At 56.2% G+C, this 15,221-nt stretch overlaps 1 protein-coding gene across 1 annotated transcript in view; it reads left to right on the top strand.

Annotated features, from left to right (window-relative positions):
- The window catches only part of IQSEC2 (IQ motif and Sec7 domain ArfGEF 2), a 133,815-nt gene that overhangs the window by 114,754 nt on the left and 3,840 nt on the right, over nt 1–15,221 (top strand). The window contains 12 exon segments of the mRNA XM_038747655.1: nt 639–1,034; nt 3,035–3,259; nt 3,261–3,928; nt 8,860–9,021; nt 9,391–9,513; nt 10,054–10,220; nt 10,596–10,735; nt 11,415–11,540; nt 12,037–12,136; nt 12,556–12,717; nt 13,550–13,723; nt 14,557–14,606. Of these exon segments, the coding sequence (XP_038603583.1) occupies nt 639–1,034; nt 3,035–3,259; nt 3,261–3,928; nt 8,860–9,021; nt 9,391–9,513; nt 10,054–10,220; nt 10,596–10,735; nt 11,415–11,540; nt 12,037–12,136; nt 12,556–12,717; nt 13,550–13,723; nt 14,557–14,606 (2,493 nt within the window).

Below are 15,221 nucleotides of genomic sequence, written 5' to 3'. Positions count from 1 at the left end.
GTATTTGTTAAGCGCTTACTATGTGCAAAGCACTGTTCTAAGCACTGGGGGATACAAGGTAATCAGGTGGTCCCACGTGGGGCTCACAGTCTTAATCCCCATTTTACAGATGAGGTGACTGAGGCACAGAGAAGTGGCTTGCCCGGGGTCAAGCAGCTGACAAGTTTCTAGACTGTGAGCCCGCCGTTGGGTAGGGACCGTCTCTATATGTTGCCAACTTGGACTTCCCAAGCGCCTAGTACAGTGCTCTGCACACAGTAAGCGCTCAATAAATACGATTGAATGAAAGGGGCGGAGCCGGGATTCGATCCCATGACCTCTGACTCCCAAGCCCAGGCTCTTTCCACCGAGCCATGCTGGGGAAGGGAGGGCTTCCACTGAAAGGGAAAGGGAAGGGAGGGCTTAGTCAGGAAAGGCCTCTTGGGGGAGGAATTATTTTTGTAGGGCTTTGAAGGCGGGGAGATGTCGGAATCGGGATCCAGTGGTGGGAATGAAGCGACGGAGGCGGGTGGCAGAGGGAGCCGGTTGGAGAGCTGGGGCTCGGGGGGGGAAGAGCCGCTCGGAAAGGGGCAGGACGGTGGATCTCCGGGCTGCTGCTACCTTGGATTGCTCAGCGAATCTTCCCCCCTCCATGACAGGTGGAGATGCTGGAGCGGAAGTACGGGGGCTCCTTTCTCAGCCGGCGAGCAGCCCGCACCATCCAGACCGCCTTCCGCCAGTACCGCATGAACAAGAACTTCGAGCGGCTGCGCAGCTCGGCTTCCGAGAGCCGCATGTCCCGCCGCATCATCCTGTCCAACATGCGCATGCAGTTCTCCTTCGAGGAGTACGAGAAGAGTCAGAACGCCGCGTACTTCGAGGGCAAGCCCGCCTCGCTGGACGAGAGTGCCATGTCCGGGGCCCGCACCCACCGGCTGGAGCGGGGCCTCCCCTATGGTGGCTCTTGCGGCGGCATCGACGGGGGCAGCTCCATCACCACCTCGGGGGAGTTCTCCAACGACATCACCGAACTCGAGGACTCCTTTTCCAAGCAGGTCGGGACTCTAGAACCGGCCCCTCTCCGCATTTCCGCTATCCCCCTCTTGCCCCCTTTCCTACACCTTTCGGACCACCCGTTTCCCCGTCTGATTTCCCAGGTCTGGTCCTGACCTCCGCCCCTCCCTCCCTCCCTCCCGCAGTCTGTTTGCAAGCCTTGGGACGGGGCTCCTAACAGTGTTTTTTCCTTGATCTCTGGACCCCCCCCGCTAGACTGCTACTCTAAGTTGCTAGAGTTTTTTTTCTATGACGTTTATTAAGCGCTTACTATGTGCAAAGCACTGTTCTAAGCGCTGGGGAGTTTACAAGGTGATCAGGTCCCACAGGGGGCTCACAGTCTTTCATCCCCATTCGACAGATGAGGCACAGAGGAGTGAAGTGACTTGCCCAAACTCACACAGCTGACAGTTGGCCGAGCTGGGTTTCGAACCCACGACCTCTGACTCCAAAACCCGTGCTCTTTCCATTGAGCCGCGCTGCTTCTCCAGAGTTTCCGCTTCCTACTTCTCGTCTGACAAAATGCTCATTCATTCATTCATTCAGTCGTATTTATTGAGCGCTTACTGTGTGCCGAGCACTGTACTAAGCGCTTGGGAAGTACAAGTCAGTAACATATAGAGACGGTCCCTACCCAACAGCGGGCTCACATTCTAGAAGGGGGAGACAGACGACAAAACAAAATATATTAACAAAATAAAATAAATAGAATAAATATGTACAAATAAAATAAATAAATAGAGGCTGGGGGAGACCAGATTGTTTCTCCCTCCCCAAATCTGAGATGGGTTACCAGAGGGTCTGGCGTCCTTTGGGGATCAAATTTGAAAAAACAGGGACCGCTATTTAGTCCAGGGCTTCCAGTATATTGCCCCGATGCAAGAACTCGTGGTCGCCTCTTTTGCCTGATGACAAGATGGAAGCCTCTTTAGGTGATGTGATCTGCCCGGATACACTGAGCCATACTCAGTTGTCAGAGTGAGATCTCCCTGTTGTCAGGGTGAGATCTCCAGTTGCGGAGATCTCTAGATGCGAAGGCACCCTAGCCCCCCAACCCGAAGCCCTTGTTCTTGTCACTGCCATCATTCCCATCACGCTGGTAGGCCGCTCGACCAAAGTGAGGACCCAATTCAGGGAGGGTGAGAAGGGGAAACGCGGCATCCAGGTTGAAGAGTTGTTTTAAGGAGGCTGATGTTCGGCCGCTCTCCGTCTCCATCGAAGACGGGCCGGAAGAGATGGACCGAGACTGGCAGGAAGGCTTTTTGTTAGAAGGATGAACTTCCAGACCTTAAGATTGTCAGAACGCTGAAACAGGTCACAGGCCGGAACAACTTATGTCCGCTTCCTGCCTGGAGATTTATAAGATCGGGACGAGGCGGGGACGAGATGGCCTCTGGACAAAATGATTTCCGAGCCCAGGATTCCGACCCAGGGGTTCTATCCCTTCCACCCTCCCTTCCTTCCCTGTCCTCTGGTAACCCTGGCCCTTCTTCTCTGATGGCATTTATTAAGCGCTTACTATGTGCAAAGCACTGGGGGGGATCCAAGGTGATCAGGTTGTCCCACGAGCGGCTCACAGTCTTCATCCCCATTTTACAGGTGAGGGAATGAGGCACAGGGAAGTGAAGTGACTTGCCCAAAGTCACACAGCTAAGTGGGGGAGCCGGGATTTGAACCCGTGACCTCTGACTCCAAAGCCTGGGCTCTTTACCGCTGCTTCCCCTAGTCTTCTAGTCTGGAATCTTTTGAATGGTTCTGCTTCCCGCTCCCCTGTGCACCCTATATGGCTGAGATGAGGAGAGGGACGCAATTAATGAAAACTAGAGGCCGCCGATTGGCCCAGCCACCGTGAGATCACGAGGGGGCGGTGGGAAAAGGGAATTCCTGCGGAGTTCTGCTGGGGAAGGAGGGAAGCTGGGGAGCGGGGGGCTCCCCCACCTTTCCCTGCTAAACTCTGTGGGCATTCCCCCTTCCTTCTCTTCCCGCAATTGTGCCTCCGCAGGTGAAGTCCCTGGCCGAGTCCATCGACGACGCCCTAAACTGCCACGCGCTCCACGGGGACGAAACCCGGGAAGGCCCGGGACCTCTGGAGAAGAGCGAATCCAAAGAACAGCACGAAGACAGTACAGCCACTTCCTTTAGCGACGTGACCCTCTACCTGGACGAGGGCGTCCCCCCATCTCCCCTGTCCCTGGAGCGGCCCCCGAGCGCCGAACCGGCCGAGCCTCCCGGCCCCCCCGCCCCGGCCCGAATACTGGGCCCCGCCGCCGGCCCGAGAGGACAGCCGCGAGAACGGCAGCCGGAGGAGCACGCCCTGCATGGAGTGCCGGGACTTCCGACTCCGGGGGGCCCACCTGCCCCTCCTCACCATCGAACCCCCCAGCGACAGCTCGGTGGACCTGAGCGACCGCTCCGACCGGGGCTCGCTCAATCGGCAGCTGGTGTACGAACAGGACAACTGCAGCCCCCACGGGACCCTCAAGCTGAAGGGGCCGCCCGCCCGCCCCCCGCACCCCCACCGTCACTACCACCCCCAGCAGGAGACCCCCGCCCCGCCGCCCCCGGGCCCCCCGCCGGCCCCCGCGCCCATCAACAGTGCCCCCGGGGCCGGCGGCGGGCCCGGGGGAGGAGGCGGGGGCGGCCGGCTGCTCAACAAGTGCGAGGCGGGCGAGAACTCGGACGGGGACAACGACAGCCTCAACAGCACCACCAACTCGAACGAGACCATCAACTGCAGCTCCGGCTCCTCGTCTCGGGACAGCCTGCGGGAGCCCCCGGCCCCGCTCTGCAAGCAGACCTACCAGCGCGAGACCCGCCATAGCTGGGACTCCCCAGCTTTCAACAACGACGTGGTTCAGCGGCGCCAGTACCGCATCGGCCTCAACCTCTTCAACAAGTACGTGTCGTTTCCCCCCGACTCCCGAACCGGGTTCCTCGGTCGTTCTCCTGAGCCGAGCTCGGGGAGCCTTCTTGAGACCCTTCTGATCGCCCACATGTTCCCCCTCGGGTGGAACTTCTTCCCAGACAAGAGGAGCACTGGCTGAGGCCTGACCGCCGCCTCTGCATCCACGGGCAGGCCCCAAGCCGGTCCACTCACCAGGAAGGGAGCACTGAGGGGTGGGCACAGCACCCCGCTGAAGCCACAACCCCCGGATCTACCCTGGCACGGGGTGGGACGGGTACACCCCCCGCTTCGGCAGTGCCCGTCCGGCAGCCCTCGGCATCTTCCTTTAAAGCGAAGGCTCAGAGTCCATCATAGGGCTGGCGGGCAGGAAGGGATGGGCCGATCCTGGCCTTTTGGCGGTTTTCCAGAGAGCCACAATTCTTTGGGAGCAGCGCCCAGAAGATGTTCCTCGGAGGTCAGTTTGACCCCTCTCCTTGCCTCTTGGCAAGACTAGTCTTAATCTAGCCTGCAGAGGAATTGGCAGGGCTCTCTGCCCACCCTGCTTGCTCAGTAGTGAGAATAATAATAGTGGTACCTGTTCAGCGCTTGCTATGCCCCAAGCACTGGGGTAGATACGGTGCAAATAAATCAGACACAGTCCCACGTGGGGCCCACGGTCTAAGTAGGAGGGAGAACAGGTTTTGAATCCCCGTTTTACAGGTAAGGAAACTGAGGCAGGGAGAAGTTAAGTGGCTTGCCCCAGGTCACACAGCAGGGAGGTGTCGGAGCCCGTTTGGAACCCAGGGCTCTCGATTCCCAGGCCTGTGCTCTTTCGGCTAGACCACGCTGTTTCCCTAAGCTGCTACTGAGAAGCAGCGTGGCTCAGCGGCGAGAGCGCGAGCTTGGGAATCAGAGGTCATGGGTTCTAATCCCGGCTCCGCCACGTCTGCTGTGTGACCTCGGGCAAGTCACTTCACTCCTCCGAGCCTCGGTTCCCTCATCTGTAAAATGGGGGTGAAGACTGTGAGCCCCCCGAGGGACAACCTGATCACCTTGTATCTCCCCCCAGCGCGTAGAACAGTGCTTTGCACATAGCGCTTAACACTTGCCATCGTCATCATCACTGGGGATGATGGAGTGGGATAATAATAATAATGATGATGGTATTTGTTAAGTGTTTATTATGTGCTAAGTGATCAGGTGATCACTTATACAAGGTGATCAGGTTGTCCCACGGGAGGCTCACGATCTTAATCCCCATTTTACAGATGAGGGTACTTGAGGCCCAGAGAAGTGAAGTGACTTGCCCAGAGTCACACAGCTGACATTTGGCGGAACCAGGATTTGAACCCATGACCTCTGACTCCAAAGCCCGGGCTCTTTCCACTGAGCCACGCTGCTTCTCGAAGCTCCAGGGCCCTGGGTTTGAACTGGACTCTTCTCTAGCTGGGGTGGGGAGAGGGGGAAACGGGTGTGCTCAGGACCTCTTAGGGCCAAGGTCGTTCACCAAATGATTTTTGGCTTTGACCAGAGGGCTTGAGGAATTGGTCATCTCTGGTTTTGCCCACCCCTCAGCTGACCCTAGGGGTAGCCTTTCTCCCCTCCTCTGTTTCTCCTTTTCATCCCCTCTTTCCCCAGAGGCTCAACGACCGTTTGCTTCCTGGGGAGAAGGGAAGGGCTGAGAGCCCCCACTCGCAGCGTGGCTCAGTGGAAAGAGCCCGGGCTTTGGAGTCGGAGGTCATGGGTTCGAATCCCGGCTCAGCTGGGGACTTTGGGCAAGTCACGTCACTTCTCTGGGCCTCAGTTCCCTCATCTGGAAAATGGGGATGAAGTCTGTGAGCCCCCCGTGGGACAACCTGACCACTTTGTATCTCCCCCAGAGCTTAGAACAGTGCTTTGCACATAGTAAGCGCTTAATAAATGCCATTATTATTATTATTATTATTTATTAATTTCCCCTCTGGAAACTTACCCAAGTTGCTGTGGCGAAGAGCACCAGCGCCACCTGCTGGCAAGTTGGGTGGTATGGTTCTCCCTCCTGCCCGCCGATTTTACAAGCTCTCATTCATTCATTCATTCAATCATTCATTCATTCAGTCGTATTTATTGAGCGCTCACTGTGTGCAGAGCACTGGACTAAGGGAAGTACAAGCCGGCAACATTCATTCATTCAATCGTATTTATTGAGTGTTTACTATGTGCAGAGCACTGTACTAAGCGCTTGAGAAGTACGTCGACAACATTCATTCAGCCGTATTTGAGTGCTTACTGTGTGCAGAGCACTGGACTAAGCGCTTGGGAAGTACAAGTCGACAACATTGATTCATTCATTCAGTCGTATTTATTGAGCGCTTACTGTGTGCAGAGCATTGGACTAAGGGAAGTACAAGTCGGGAACATTCATTCATTCAATCGTATTTATTGAGTGCTTACTGTGTGCAGAGCACTGTACTAAGGGAAGAACAAGTCAGCGTGGCTCAGTGGAAAAGAGCCCGGGCTTTGGAGTCAGAGGTCATGGGTTCAAATACCGGCTCCGCCAATTGTCAGCTGTGTGACTTTGGGCTAGTCACTTAACTTCTCTGTGCCTCAGTTACTTCATCTGTAAAATGGGGATTAAGACTGTGAGCCCCCATGGGACAACCTGATCACCTTATAACCTCCTCAGCGCTTAGAACAGTGCTTTGCACATAGTAAGTGCTTAATAAATGCCATCATTATTATTATTATTATTATTGTCGGCAACATTCATTCATTCAGTCATATTTATTCATTCATTCAATCGTATTTATTGAGCGCTTACTGTGTGCAGAACACTGTACTAAGCGCTTGGGAAGTACAAGTTGGCAACATATAGAGACAGTCCCTACCCAACAACGAGCTCACAGTCCAGAGGGGAGAGACAGACAACAAAACATTCATTCATTCAATTGTATTTATTGAGTGCTTACTGTGTGCAGAGCATTGGATTAAGGGAAGTACAAGTCGGTAACATTCATTCATTCATTCAGTCGTATTTATTGAGCGCTTACTGTGTGCAGAGCACTGTGCTAAGTGCTTGGGAAGTACAAGTTGGCGACATACAGAGACAGTCCCTACCCAACAACTGGCTCACAGTCCAGATGGGAGAGACAAACAACAAAGCATTCATTCATTCAATCTTATTTATTGAGCGCTTACTGTGTGCAGAGCACTGGACTAAGGGAATTACAAGTCGGCAACATTCATTCAGTCGTATTTGTTGAGCGCTTACCGTGTGCAGAGCACTGGACTAAGGGAAATACAAGTCGGCAACATTCATTCAGTCGTATTTGTTGAGCGCTTACTGTGTGCAGAGCACTGGACTAAGGGAAGTACAAGTTGGCAACATTCATTCATTCATTCATTCAGTCGTATATATTGAGCACTTACTGTGTGCAGAGCACTGGACTAAGGGAAGTACAAGTCAGCAACATTCATTCATTCAGTCGTATTTATTGAGCGCTTACTGTGTGCAGAGCACTGGACTAAGGGAAGTACAAGTCAGCAACATTCATTCATTGTCGTATTTATTGAGCGCTTACTGTGTGCAGAGCACTGGACTAAGGGAAGTACAAGTCAGCAACATTCATTCATTCAGTCGTATTTATTGAGCGCTTACTATGTGCAGAGCACGGTACTAAGCGCTTGGGAAGTACAAGTTGGCAACATGTAGAGATGGTCCTTACCCAACAACGGGCTCACAGTCTAGAAGCGGGGAGACAGACAACAAAAAAAAATGTGGACAGGTGTCAAGTCATTAGAATAAACAGAAACAAAGCTAGATGCACATCATTGACAAAATAAATAGAATAGTAAATATGTACAAATAAAATAGAGTAATAAATCTGTACAAACATATATACAAGTGCTGTGGGGAGGGAAAGGAGGTAGGGCGGGGGGGATGGGGAGGAGGAGAGGAAAAGGGGGCTCAGTCTGGGAAGGCCTCCTGGAGGAGGTGAGCTCTCAGTAGGGCTTTGAAGGGAGGAAGAGAGCTAGCTTGGTGGATGTGGGGAGGGAGGGCATTCCGGGCCAGGGGGAGGACGTGGGCCGGGGGTCGACGGTGGGACAGGCGAGAACAAGGTACAGTGAGGAGGTTAGCAGCAGAGGAGTGGAGGGCGCGGGCTGGGCTGGAGAAGGAGAGAAGGGAGGGGAGGTAGGAGGGGGCGACGGGATGGACAGCCTTGAAGCCGAGAGGGAGAAGTTTTTGCTTCATTCGTAGGTTGACAGGCAGCCACTGGAGATTTTTGAGGACCCTTCCCTCTAAAGAACCTAAAAAGGATGCGTCTCTAAGAGTGCAAGAGGGGTGGGGTGGGAAGGGAGGCAAGAAGGCTCTGAGGTTGGGATTCACTGCTACAAAGGGCTCCATCGGGGATATGTATATATATTTGTACATATTTATTGCTCTATTTATTTATTTTACTTGTGCATATCTATTCTATTTATTTTATTTTGTTAATATGTTTAGTTTTGTTCTCTGTCTCCCCCTTCTAGGCTGTGAGCCCACTGTTGGGTAGGGACTGTCTCTAGATGTTGCCAACTTGGACTTCCCAAGCGCTTAGTACAGTGCTCTGCACGCAGTAAGCGCTCAATAAATATGATTGATTGATTGATATGTCTTAGAAGAGGAAAAGGGAGGGACGGGAGGCTTGCCTAGGAGCCGGACCTGAGCAAGAATGGGGGGTGGGCTTTAGGTCAGGCTTAAGGAAAGAACCCAGCCTGGGCCTGGGAACCGCTGGAGAACTCCAGACATCATCATCATCATCATCAATCGTATTTATTGAGCGCTTACTGTGTGCAGAGCACTGTACTGAGCGCTTGGGAAGTACAAGTAGGCAACATAGAGAGACAGTCCCTACCCAACAGTGGGCTCACAGTCTAAAAGAAATGTGACCACCCTCCTTCCTCTCCCCCCCAAACTCCTGCAGGAAGCCAGAGAAGGGCATCCAGTATCTGATCGAGCGGGGTTTCCTGTCAGACACACCCGTCGGGGTGGCCCACTTCATCTTGGAGCGCAAGGGCTTGAGTCGCCAGATGATCGGAGAGTTCCTGGGAAACCGCCAGAAGCAGTTCAACCGCGACGTGCTCGAGTGAGGGGGCTCGGCGGGGCAGGCCGTTGTGGGGGGCGGAGAGGCGGGGTGGGAAGGGGCAGGGCTGGGAGTGGTTGCAGCTCTATTCTTGGCCTCCACAGGAGGAGCAATTTTATCGCATTTGAAAGCACCGAAAGAAGGCACCTAGGAGAGACCTTAAAGGGCAGAAAGATGGGCAGTCTCTCTGGCTTAAAAATTCTTTTGGGAAGGAGTTGCCCCAACGTCTGACTCTCCTGGATGGGGTTTCTGACAGGAGGCTTTGTGTGTGTGTGTATGTCAGGGTGTGCCGTATGAGTGTGCGGATGTACTGATGTGTTGGCAGGCGTGTATCTGTGGGAGAAGCCTCCCTCACCCCCTCTTTTCTTCCAGCTGCGTGGTGGATGAGATGGACTTCTCCTCCATGGACCTGGATGATGCCCTGCGTAAGTTCCAGGCACATATTCGGGTGCAGGGTGAGGCCCAGAAAGTGGAGCGACTCATTGAGGCTTTCAGGTGAGCCTGTCCCTACTGCCCCCTCACCCCCCAGTGCCTCAGGGTGTCCTCTTTCCAGCCCCACAACGCTGTGTAGAACTTACCGCAAAGGCCACCTTCCCTCAGAAACCCACTTGGATCAAGTGGAAGGGTGGATCCCCATCTTGACCCACTTTCCCTCCCCTCCCACCTCACCCAGCTGCTAATAAAATGTATGGGAGAAACATGGAGAACATTGTCTGTTTTTCCAGCTTGGAGGGTTTTTAGGGGGGATGGGGAAGAGTGGAGGGACCCCTCTCGACTGGGCCACCTTCCGAACACTGAGGTTACTCAGGGTCTGTTTTTTCGAATCAAACCAAATGAAACCTCTTGGTGCCACTACTCACCGGACCTTCTACCTACCTGCCTCCCCCCGGACTTAGTTTGAGGCCTACTGGGGAGCTGGGACCCTGACCTGTGCCCATCCCCAAAGGAGCAGTGGGTGCATTCCCTCCGGGGTTCGAAGATTTTGCGGGGGGTCAGCCCTTGGGAAGCCTAACCCTTTGTCTCCCGCCCCGCCAGCCAGCGATATTGTGTGTGTAACCCTCCCCTGGTGCGCCAGTTCCGGAACCCAGACACCATCTTCATCCTGGCCTTCGCCATCATCCTGCTCAACACCGATATGTACAGCCCCAGCGTCAAGGCCGAGCGCAAGATGAAGCTGGATGACTTCATCAAGAACTTGAGAGGTGATGATGGCCCCCTGCCACTCTGCCCCAAGATCTTCTGTTTTGTTCCTCCCCCGCCCCCCCCGGTCATAATTATGCTATTTAAGTGTTTATTATGCGCCAAGCACTGTTCTAAATGCTGGCTACGTTGGGATGGATGCAGTCCCTGTTCCACACGGGGCCCACCATGTAAGTAGGGAGAGAGAATTCTGCTCTATTCCCCTTTCTGTGTGTTTCTCCAGTGTGAGAAAATAAGGGGGTGAAGTAATCTCTGCTCTAGGGGTACCTTTGCTGGCACAGTAGATGATCTAGCAATCCAAAGGCCTGGGAAGGGGGAGAGGAGTGGGAAGCCCGAGGACCCAAGCCACCTGGCATCTGTGTTATTGCCTCCTCCAGGAGTGGACAATGGGGAAGACATTCCCCGGGACCTCCTGGTGGGCATCTACCAACGCATCCAGGGCCGAGAGTTACGCACCAATGACGACCACGTGTCCCAGGTGCAGGCTGTGGAGCGCATGATTGTGGGCAAGAAGCCGGTGAGTACCCTGGGCCGGGGGAGAACGGAGGGTCGGGTGCTCAGCCCCACACTGCCAACCAGCTTGAGCCCAGGAATCTTCCTGCTTGGAGTTCCTGAAGCACCTCCCGTTGCCACAACTACCCCAGATTGAGCTATCCTCTGGAAGAGGGAGGACTCCTGGGGTCCACTGAATGAGAAAGCCAGATGGCCCAGCTTTTGCTGCTGCTGCTTTCTATCAATCCATCAATCAGTGGTATTTATTGAGTGCTTACCGTGTGCGGAGCGCTGTACTAAGCATTTGGGAGAAAACGTACAGGGCGTTATGTACCAACTCAGTCCCTGCCCTCAAGGAGCTTACAGTCTAGTGGGGAAGACGGATATTAAAATATATTACAGTTTGGGGACGTGGCGGGGTGTACGGAGATGGACATAAGTGCTGTGGGCCTGAAGGTGAGGTATCAAAATGCTTAAGGGATACAGACCCTTAGGTGACACAGAGGGGAAGGCAGATAGGGTGGGGAAATGAGGGGTTAGTCAGAGAAGACCTTCTGGAGGAAATAGGATTGACCATTTTTATTGAGCATATACAACGTGCTGAGAGCTGAACAAAATGTACTGTCAGCCCAGGCCCAACCTTTAGAGAGCTTTCAATCCCCAAAGGAGTAGTTTCCATTCTGAGGCCTTCTCCCTGCCTCCAGGTGCTGTCTTTGCCTCACCGGCGCCTGGTCTGCTGCTGCCAACTCTACGAGGTCCCCGATCCCAACCGGCCCCAGCGCCTCGGCCTGCACCAGCGTGAGGTCTTCCTGTTCAATGACCTCCTTGTGGTGAGGATGCTGCTGATGGGATGCCCAGAGACACGCGAGGACCGCAGGGGGACCCCGGGGGATGTGGGGGAACCTTAAGGTGCAGAAGGGGTCCCTGACTGAGAACAGACAGCTGATGGGTCTGATGCTGGAGTGACTGGGGACCCAGGAGCACCCAGGGCTGGATGAGGATAAGGATTTGGATGTAAGTGCTGTGGGCCTGAAAGCAAGGTATCAAAAAGCTTAAGGGATACAGACCCCAGTGCTTAGGTGACACAGAGGGGAAGGCAGATAGGTTGGGGAAATGAGGGGTTAGTCAGAGAAGACCTTCTGGAAGATATATGATTGTCCATTTTTATTGAGCATGTACAATCTGCTGTTTGTTCCCCAAATACCCCTGCTGTAAGTTGTCCAGCCTTGAGCCCTGGGGACTGGGGGAGGAGGGGCCCTGCCACGTGTAGTGGAAAATCCCCAATACCGACCCGTCCCTTGTTCCCTAACTCCACGTCCTCTGAAGGTGACGAAGATCTTCCAGAAGAAGAAAATCCTGGTGACCTACAGCTTCCGTCAGTCCTTTCCACTTGTGGAAATGCAGATGCAGCTCTTTCAGAACTCCTGTGAGTGCCTCCGTCCAAGAACTCCCCTCTACCCTTCCTCCTCTCACCCCCTCAACCCTGACATTGGTCATTCTTGGCAACCCCTCCACCCTTCAGAATCATTCAGGTTCCTCAAGTTACACCCTCCACCCAAGGGTCTTTCCCAGTGCACTGTAGGCCCCTCCTCCGGAGCCCAAAACCCTACCCACACCAGATGTAGAGAGCCATATCCTTCCACCGACCTCTCCCCTCCTGCTTTCCTCCAACCACCTGAGCTGATTCATTCATTCATTTCACTCAATCGTATTTATCGAGCGCTTACTGTGTGCAGAGCACTGTACTAAGCGCTTGGGAAGTACAAGTTGGCAACATATAGAGACGGTCCCTACCCAACAACGGGCTCGCAGTCTAGAGCTGATCCAGCCTTGATGCCCCGACAGATTACCAGTTTGGCATCAAGCTCCTGTCGGCCGTGCCAGGCGGGGAGCGGAAGGTCCTCATCATCTTCAACGCGCCCAGCCTCCAGGACCGGCTCCGCTTCACTTCTGACCTGCGCGAGTCCATCGCCGAGGTGCAGGAGATGGAGAAGTACCGTGTTGAGTGTGAGTGCCTAGGCCTGGACGCTGCCCAACACTCCCGTGAGGGTCAAGCCTTTTGGGGGCGGGGAGGGCTTCCCGTTGGGAGGTCTGGCCGGAGGGCCTCCCACTCTGGGTAGCCAGCCTGGAAGAGAGGAGACCCTTGGTTCTTTGGAAAGAAGAGGGCTGGGAAGGGAGGTGAGAGCTGGGAAAGGGAGGGATCTCCATGAGAGTGGTGGAGGCCATGGGGACTGGCAGCCCAGTAGGAGAGACAGTGGGCAACTAAGGTCCTTGGTGGGAGCTAGAAGTAGTACGGCACTCGCTGCCGGGAGTTGCGCCTCAGAGAGTCATCCAGCGGCCGGAATTGGGCAGTTGGGGGACTGCCTCTGCCCTGGAAGGTTTGGGAAGCCCCTTCTGGGTGCCACCCACCGTGGCTCAAAGCGGTTCCCGGGCCCCCTTGGGGCTCGGATGAGTTCAGGGGGCTTCTGGGCATCCAGACAAAACGGAGACCTCACCAGAGTGGATTCCGTTGCCGCTCCCCAGTTGGCAGCGGGAGCGCCCGCACGAGAGGGGGCACTGCAAGGCTTACCCTCGGGGCGGTGCCAAAGTGTCCTAGAGCCCCCGTTTGAAGGTAGACCCGAGGGACCATCTGCAGAAGCTACGGAAACCATTGTGTCGCGGCCTGCCCTTGGCCCAAGCAGGGGACCGGCGTCTTACCGGAGTAGCGGAGGGAAGGGCTCTCGGCAGGGTTGGGATCGGGTATGCGACGAGAGGGACGTCGGGCCCGGAAGGCCGCGGAGCTGGGGCGCGGGGGCAGGAAGCCGGGCAGAGGCTCCGCTCACCCCCGCCCCCTCCACAGCGGAGCTGGAGAAGCAGAAGGGGGTGATGCGACCCAACGCTTCGCAGCCGTCCGGCCCCAAGGACACAGTCAATGGGGCGCTGCCCCGCAGCAGCCTGGAGGACACCTACGGGCTGGGGGACGGGCTCAAGCGCAGCACCCTGAGCAGTTCACTGCGGGATCTGTCAGACGCAGGTGAGGGGCTGTCGAGCGCTCCCCAACCCCATGGAGGGACTGGGTCGGGAGCCTGGAAAACCCTCCTTCCCACCGCGTCGGAGGCCCCGACCCTTAAGGGGTCCAGTCGAGGGAGAAGCGTTCCTCCCCACGGTCTCCTCCTCACCTAAGCTGGGCTTCCTCAGACGGTCGGAGCGGGCAGTTTCGGACCCCTCCACCATCTAACTCCCAACTCCACCTCCTCGCCACCATCTCCCCTCGTTCGGCGGCAGGAGCGAGCGCCACGTGGCAGCACCCGCGGCTGCCAGGGACTGCCGCTGTCGCCGCCGCTACTGGCGGAAGCCAAGGCGCCGCAGTCAGAGCAGGGCCGGGAGAGAGGAGCCAAGAGCTGGGTGGTCTAGCCAGTTCAGAGCAGGTAGCATCCGAGGGTGGGGAGGATCATGTTCTTTCTCTGTCTCTGTCCTCTCCACTCCCTCTTTTTCTGCCTCCTCTGCTTCCCCGCTTGGCCTTGGGGAATTGGGTTTGGGGGAAGATACGGGGTGAGAGCATCCTTTAGAGATGGACCGTTAGCTTGTGCAGGGGGAACAAATCCCTCCTGTGATCCTGTGCTAGGAGACCTTCGGGAAGAGGGATTGGGGGCCTCAACGTAGTCCACGGGTCCGAGCCGACCCCCCTCAAGCAATGGGGAGAAGCAGAGCCAAGGGCCCGGGAGCGCAGCTCCGACCTTCCCGCGAGCGAGTGTAGCGCAGGGGTCCGGGGGTGGGGAGTGGGTGGGGGGGCGGGGGGCTGAGCTCTGCTGGCGGCGGCAGGGGTCCGCTGCTCTAATACTTGGCTCGTTGCGTCCCCGGGTGCAGGGAAGCGGGGGCGGCGTAACAGCGTGGGATCGCTGGACAGCACCATCGAAGTAAGTGGGGTGCCCCCCGGCCCCCAGCCCCCCGCGTCTGCATGGGCCGCTCCCTCGGCCGCACCCGGAAGGGGGTGACGGGGCAGGTGGCCCCACTCAGTGGCGGGGGCTCTGCCCCGGGAGACGTGCCCTGCCCCCCAGACGTAGCCGTGCACATCCAGGCGCACCGCCAGAGTGAGGAAGGAAGGGAGGCAGCGCTACTGCTCGGGCGGCGGGCCTGTCTGTCTGTCTGTCCTCACTCTCTGTCTGTCCCTCCCGCCTCCTACTCTCACACTCCCTCTCGCCTCTCTGAGAGCAGGGCAACTTTGGGGGAATGAAGATGGACTTTGGGGAGAGGGGTGGGGGCAGAAAGCTCCTCCCCACCCCCCGGGCCAAAATGGAGTGCCAGGGGGTACAGCTTAGATAGGCAGGAGATGGGAGAGGAACCAGCCAGCTCCATGAGGGGGGTGGAGGGGGGGGTCCCTTCCCCCAGGCATCCCAGACCCTCCCGCCTTGGGAACCCCAGCTCTGGCCAGTCCCCCTGAGCAGCCAGCAGGGCTGTGGAAGTCCCCGGGGTAAGAGGGAGGCTGAGGTCGGGGCTGCGGGTAGCCGGTGAGTAGGGGGTGCCCCCCCCCC

This window comes from Tachyglossus aculeatus, chromosome 6 (genome assembly GCF_015852505.1).
Source record: "Tachyglossus aculeatus isolate mTacAcu1 chromosome 6, mTacAcu1.pri, whole genome shotgun sequence".
NCBI classification, from domain to species: domain Eukaryota; kingdom Metazoa; phylum Chordata; class Mammalia; order Monotremata; family Tachyglossidae; genus Tachyglossus; species Tachyglossus aculeatus.
This window is presented reverse-complemented; position numbering and strand designations above follow the sequence as displayed.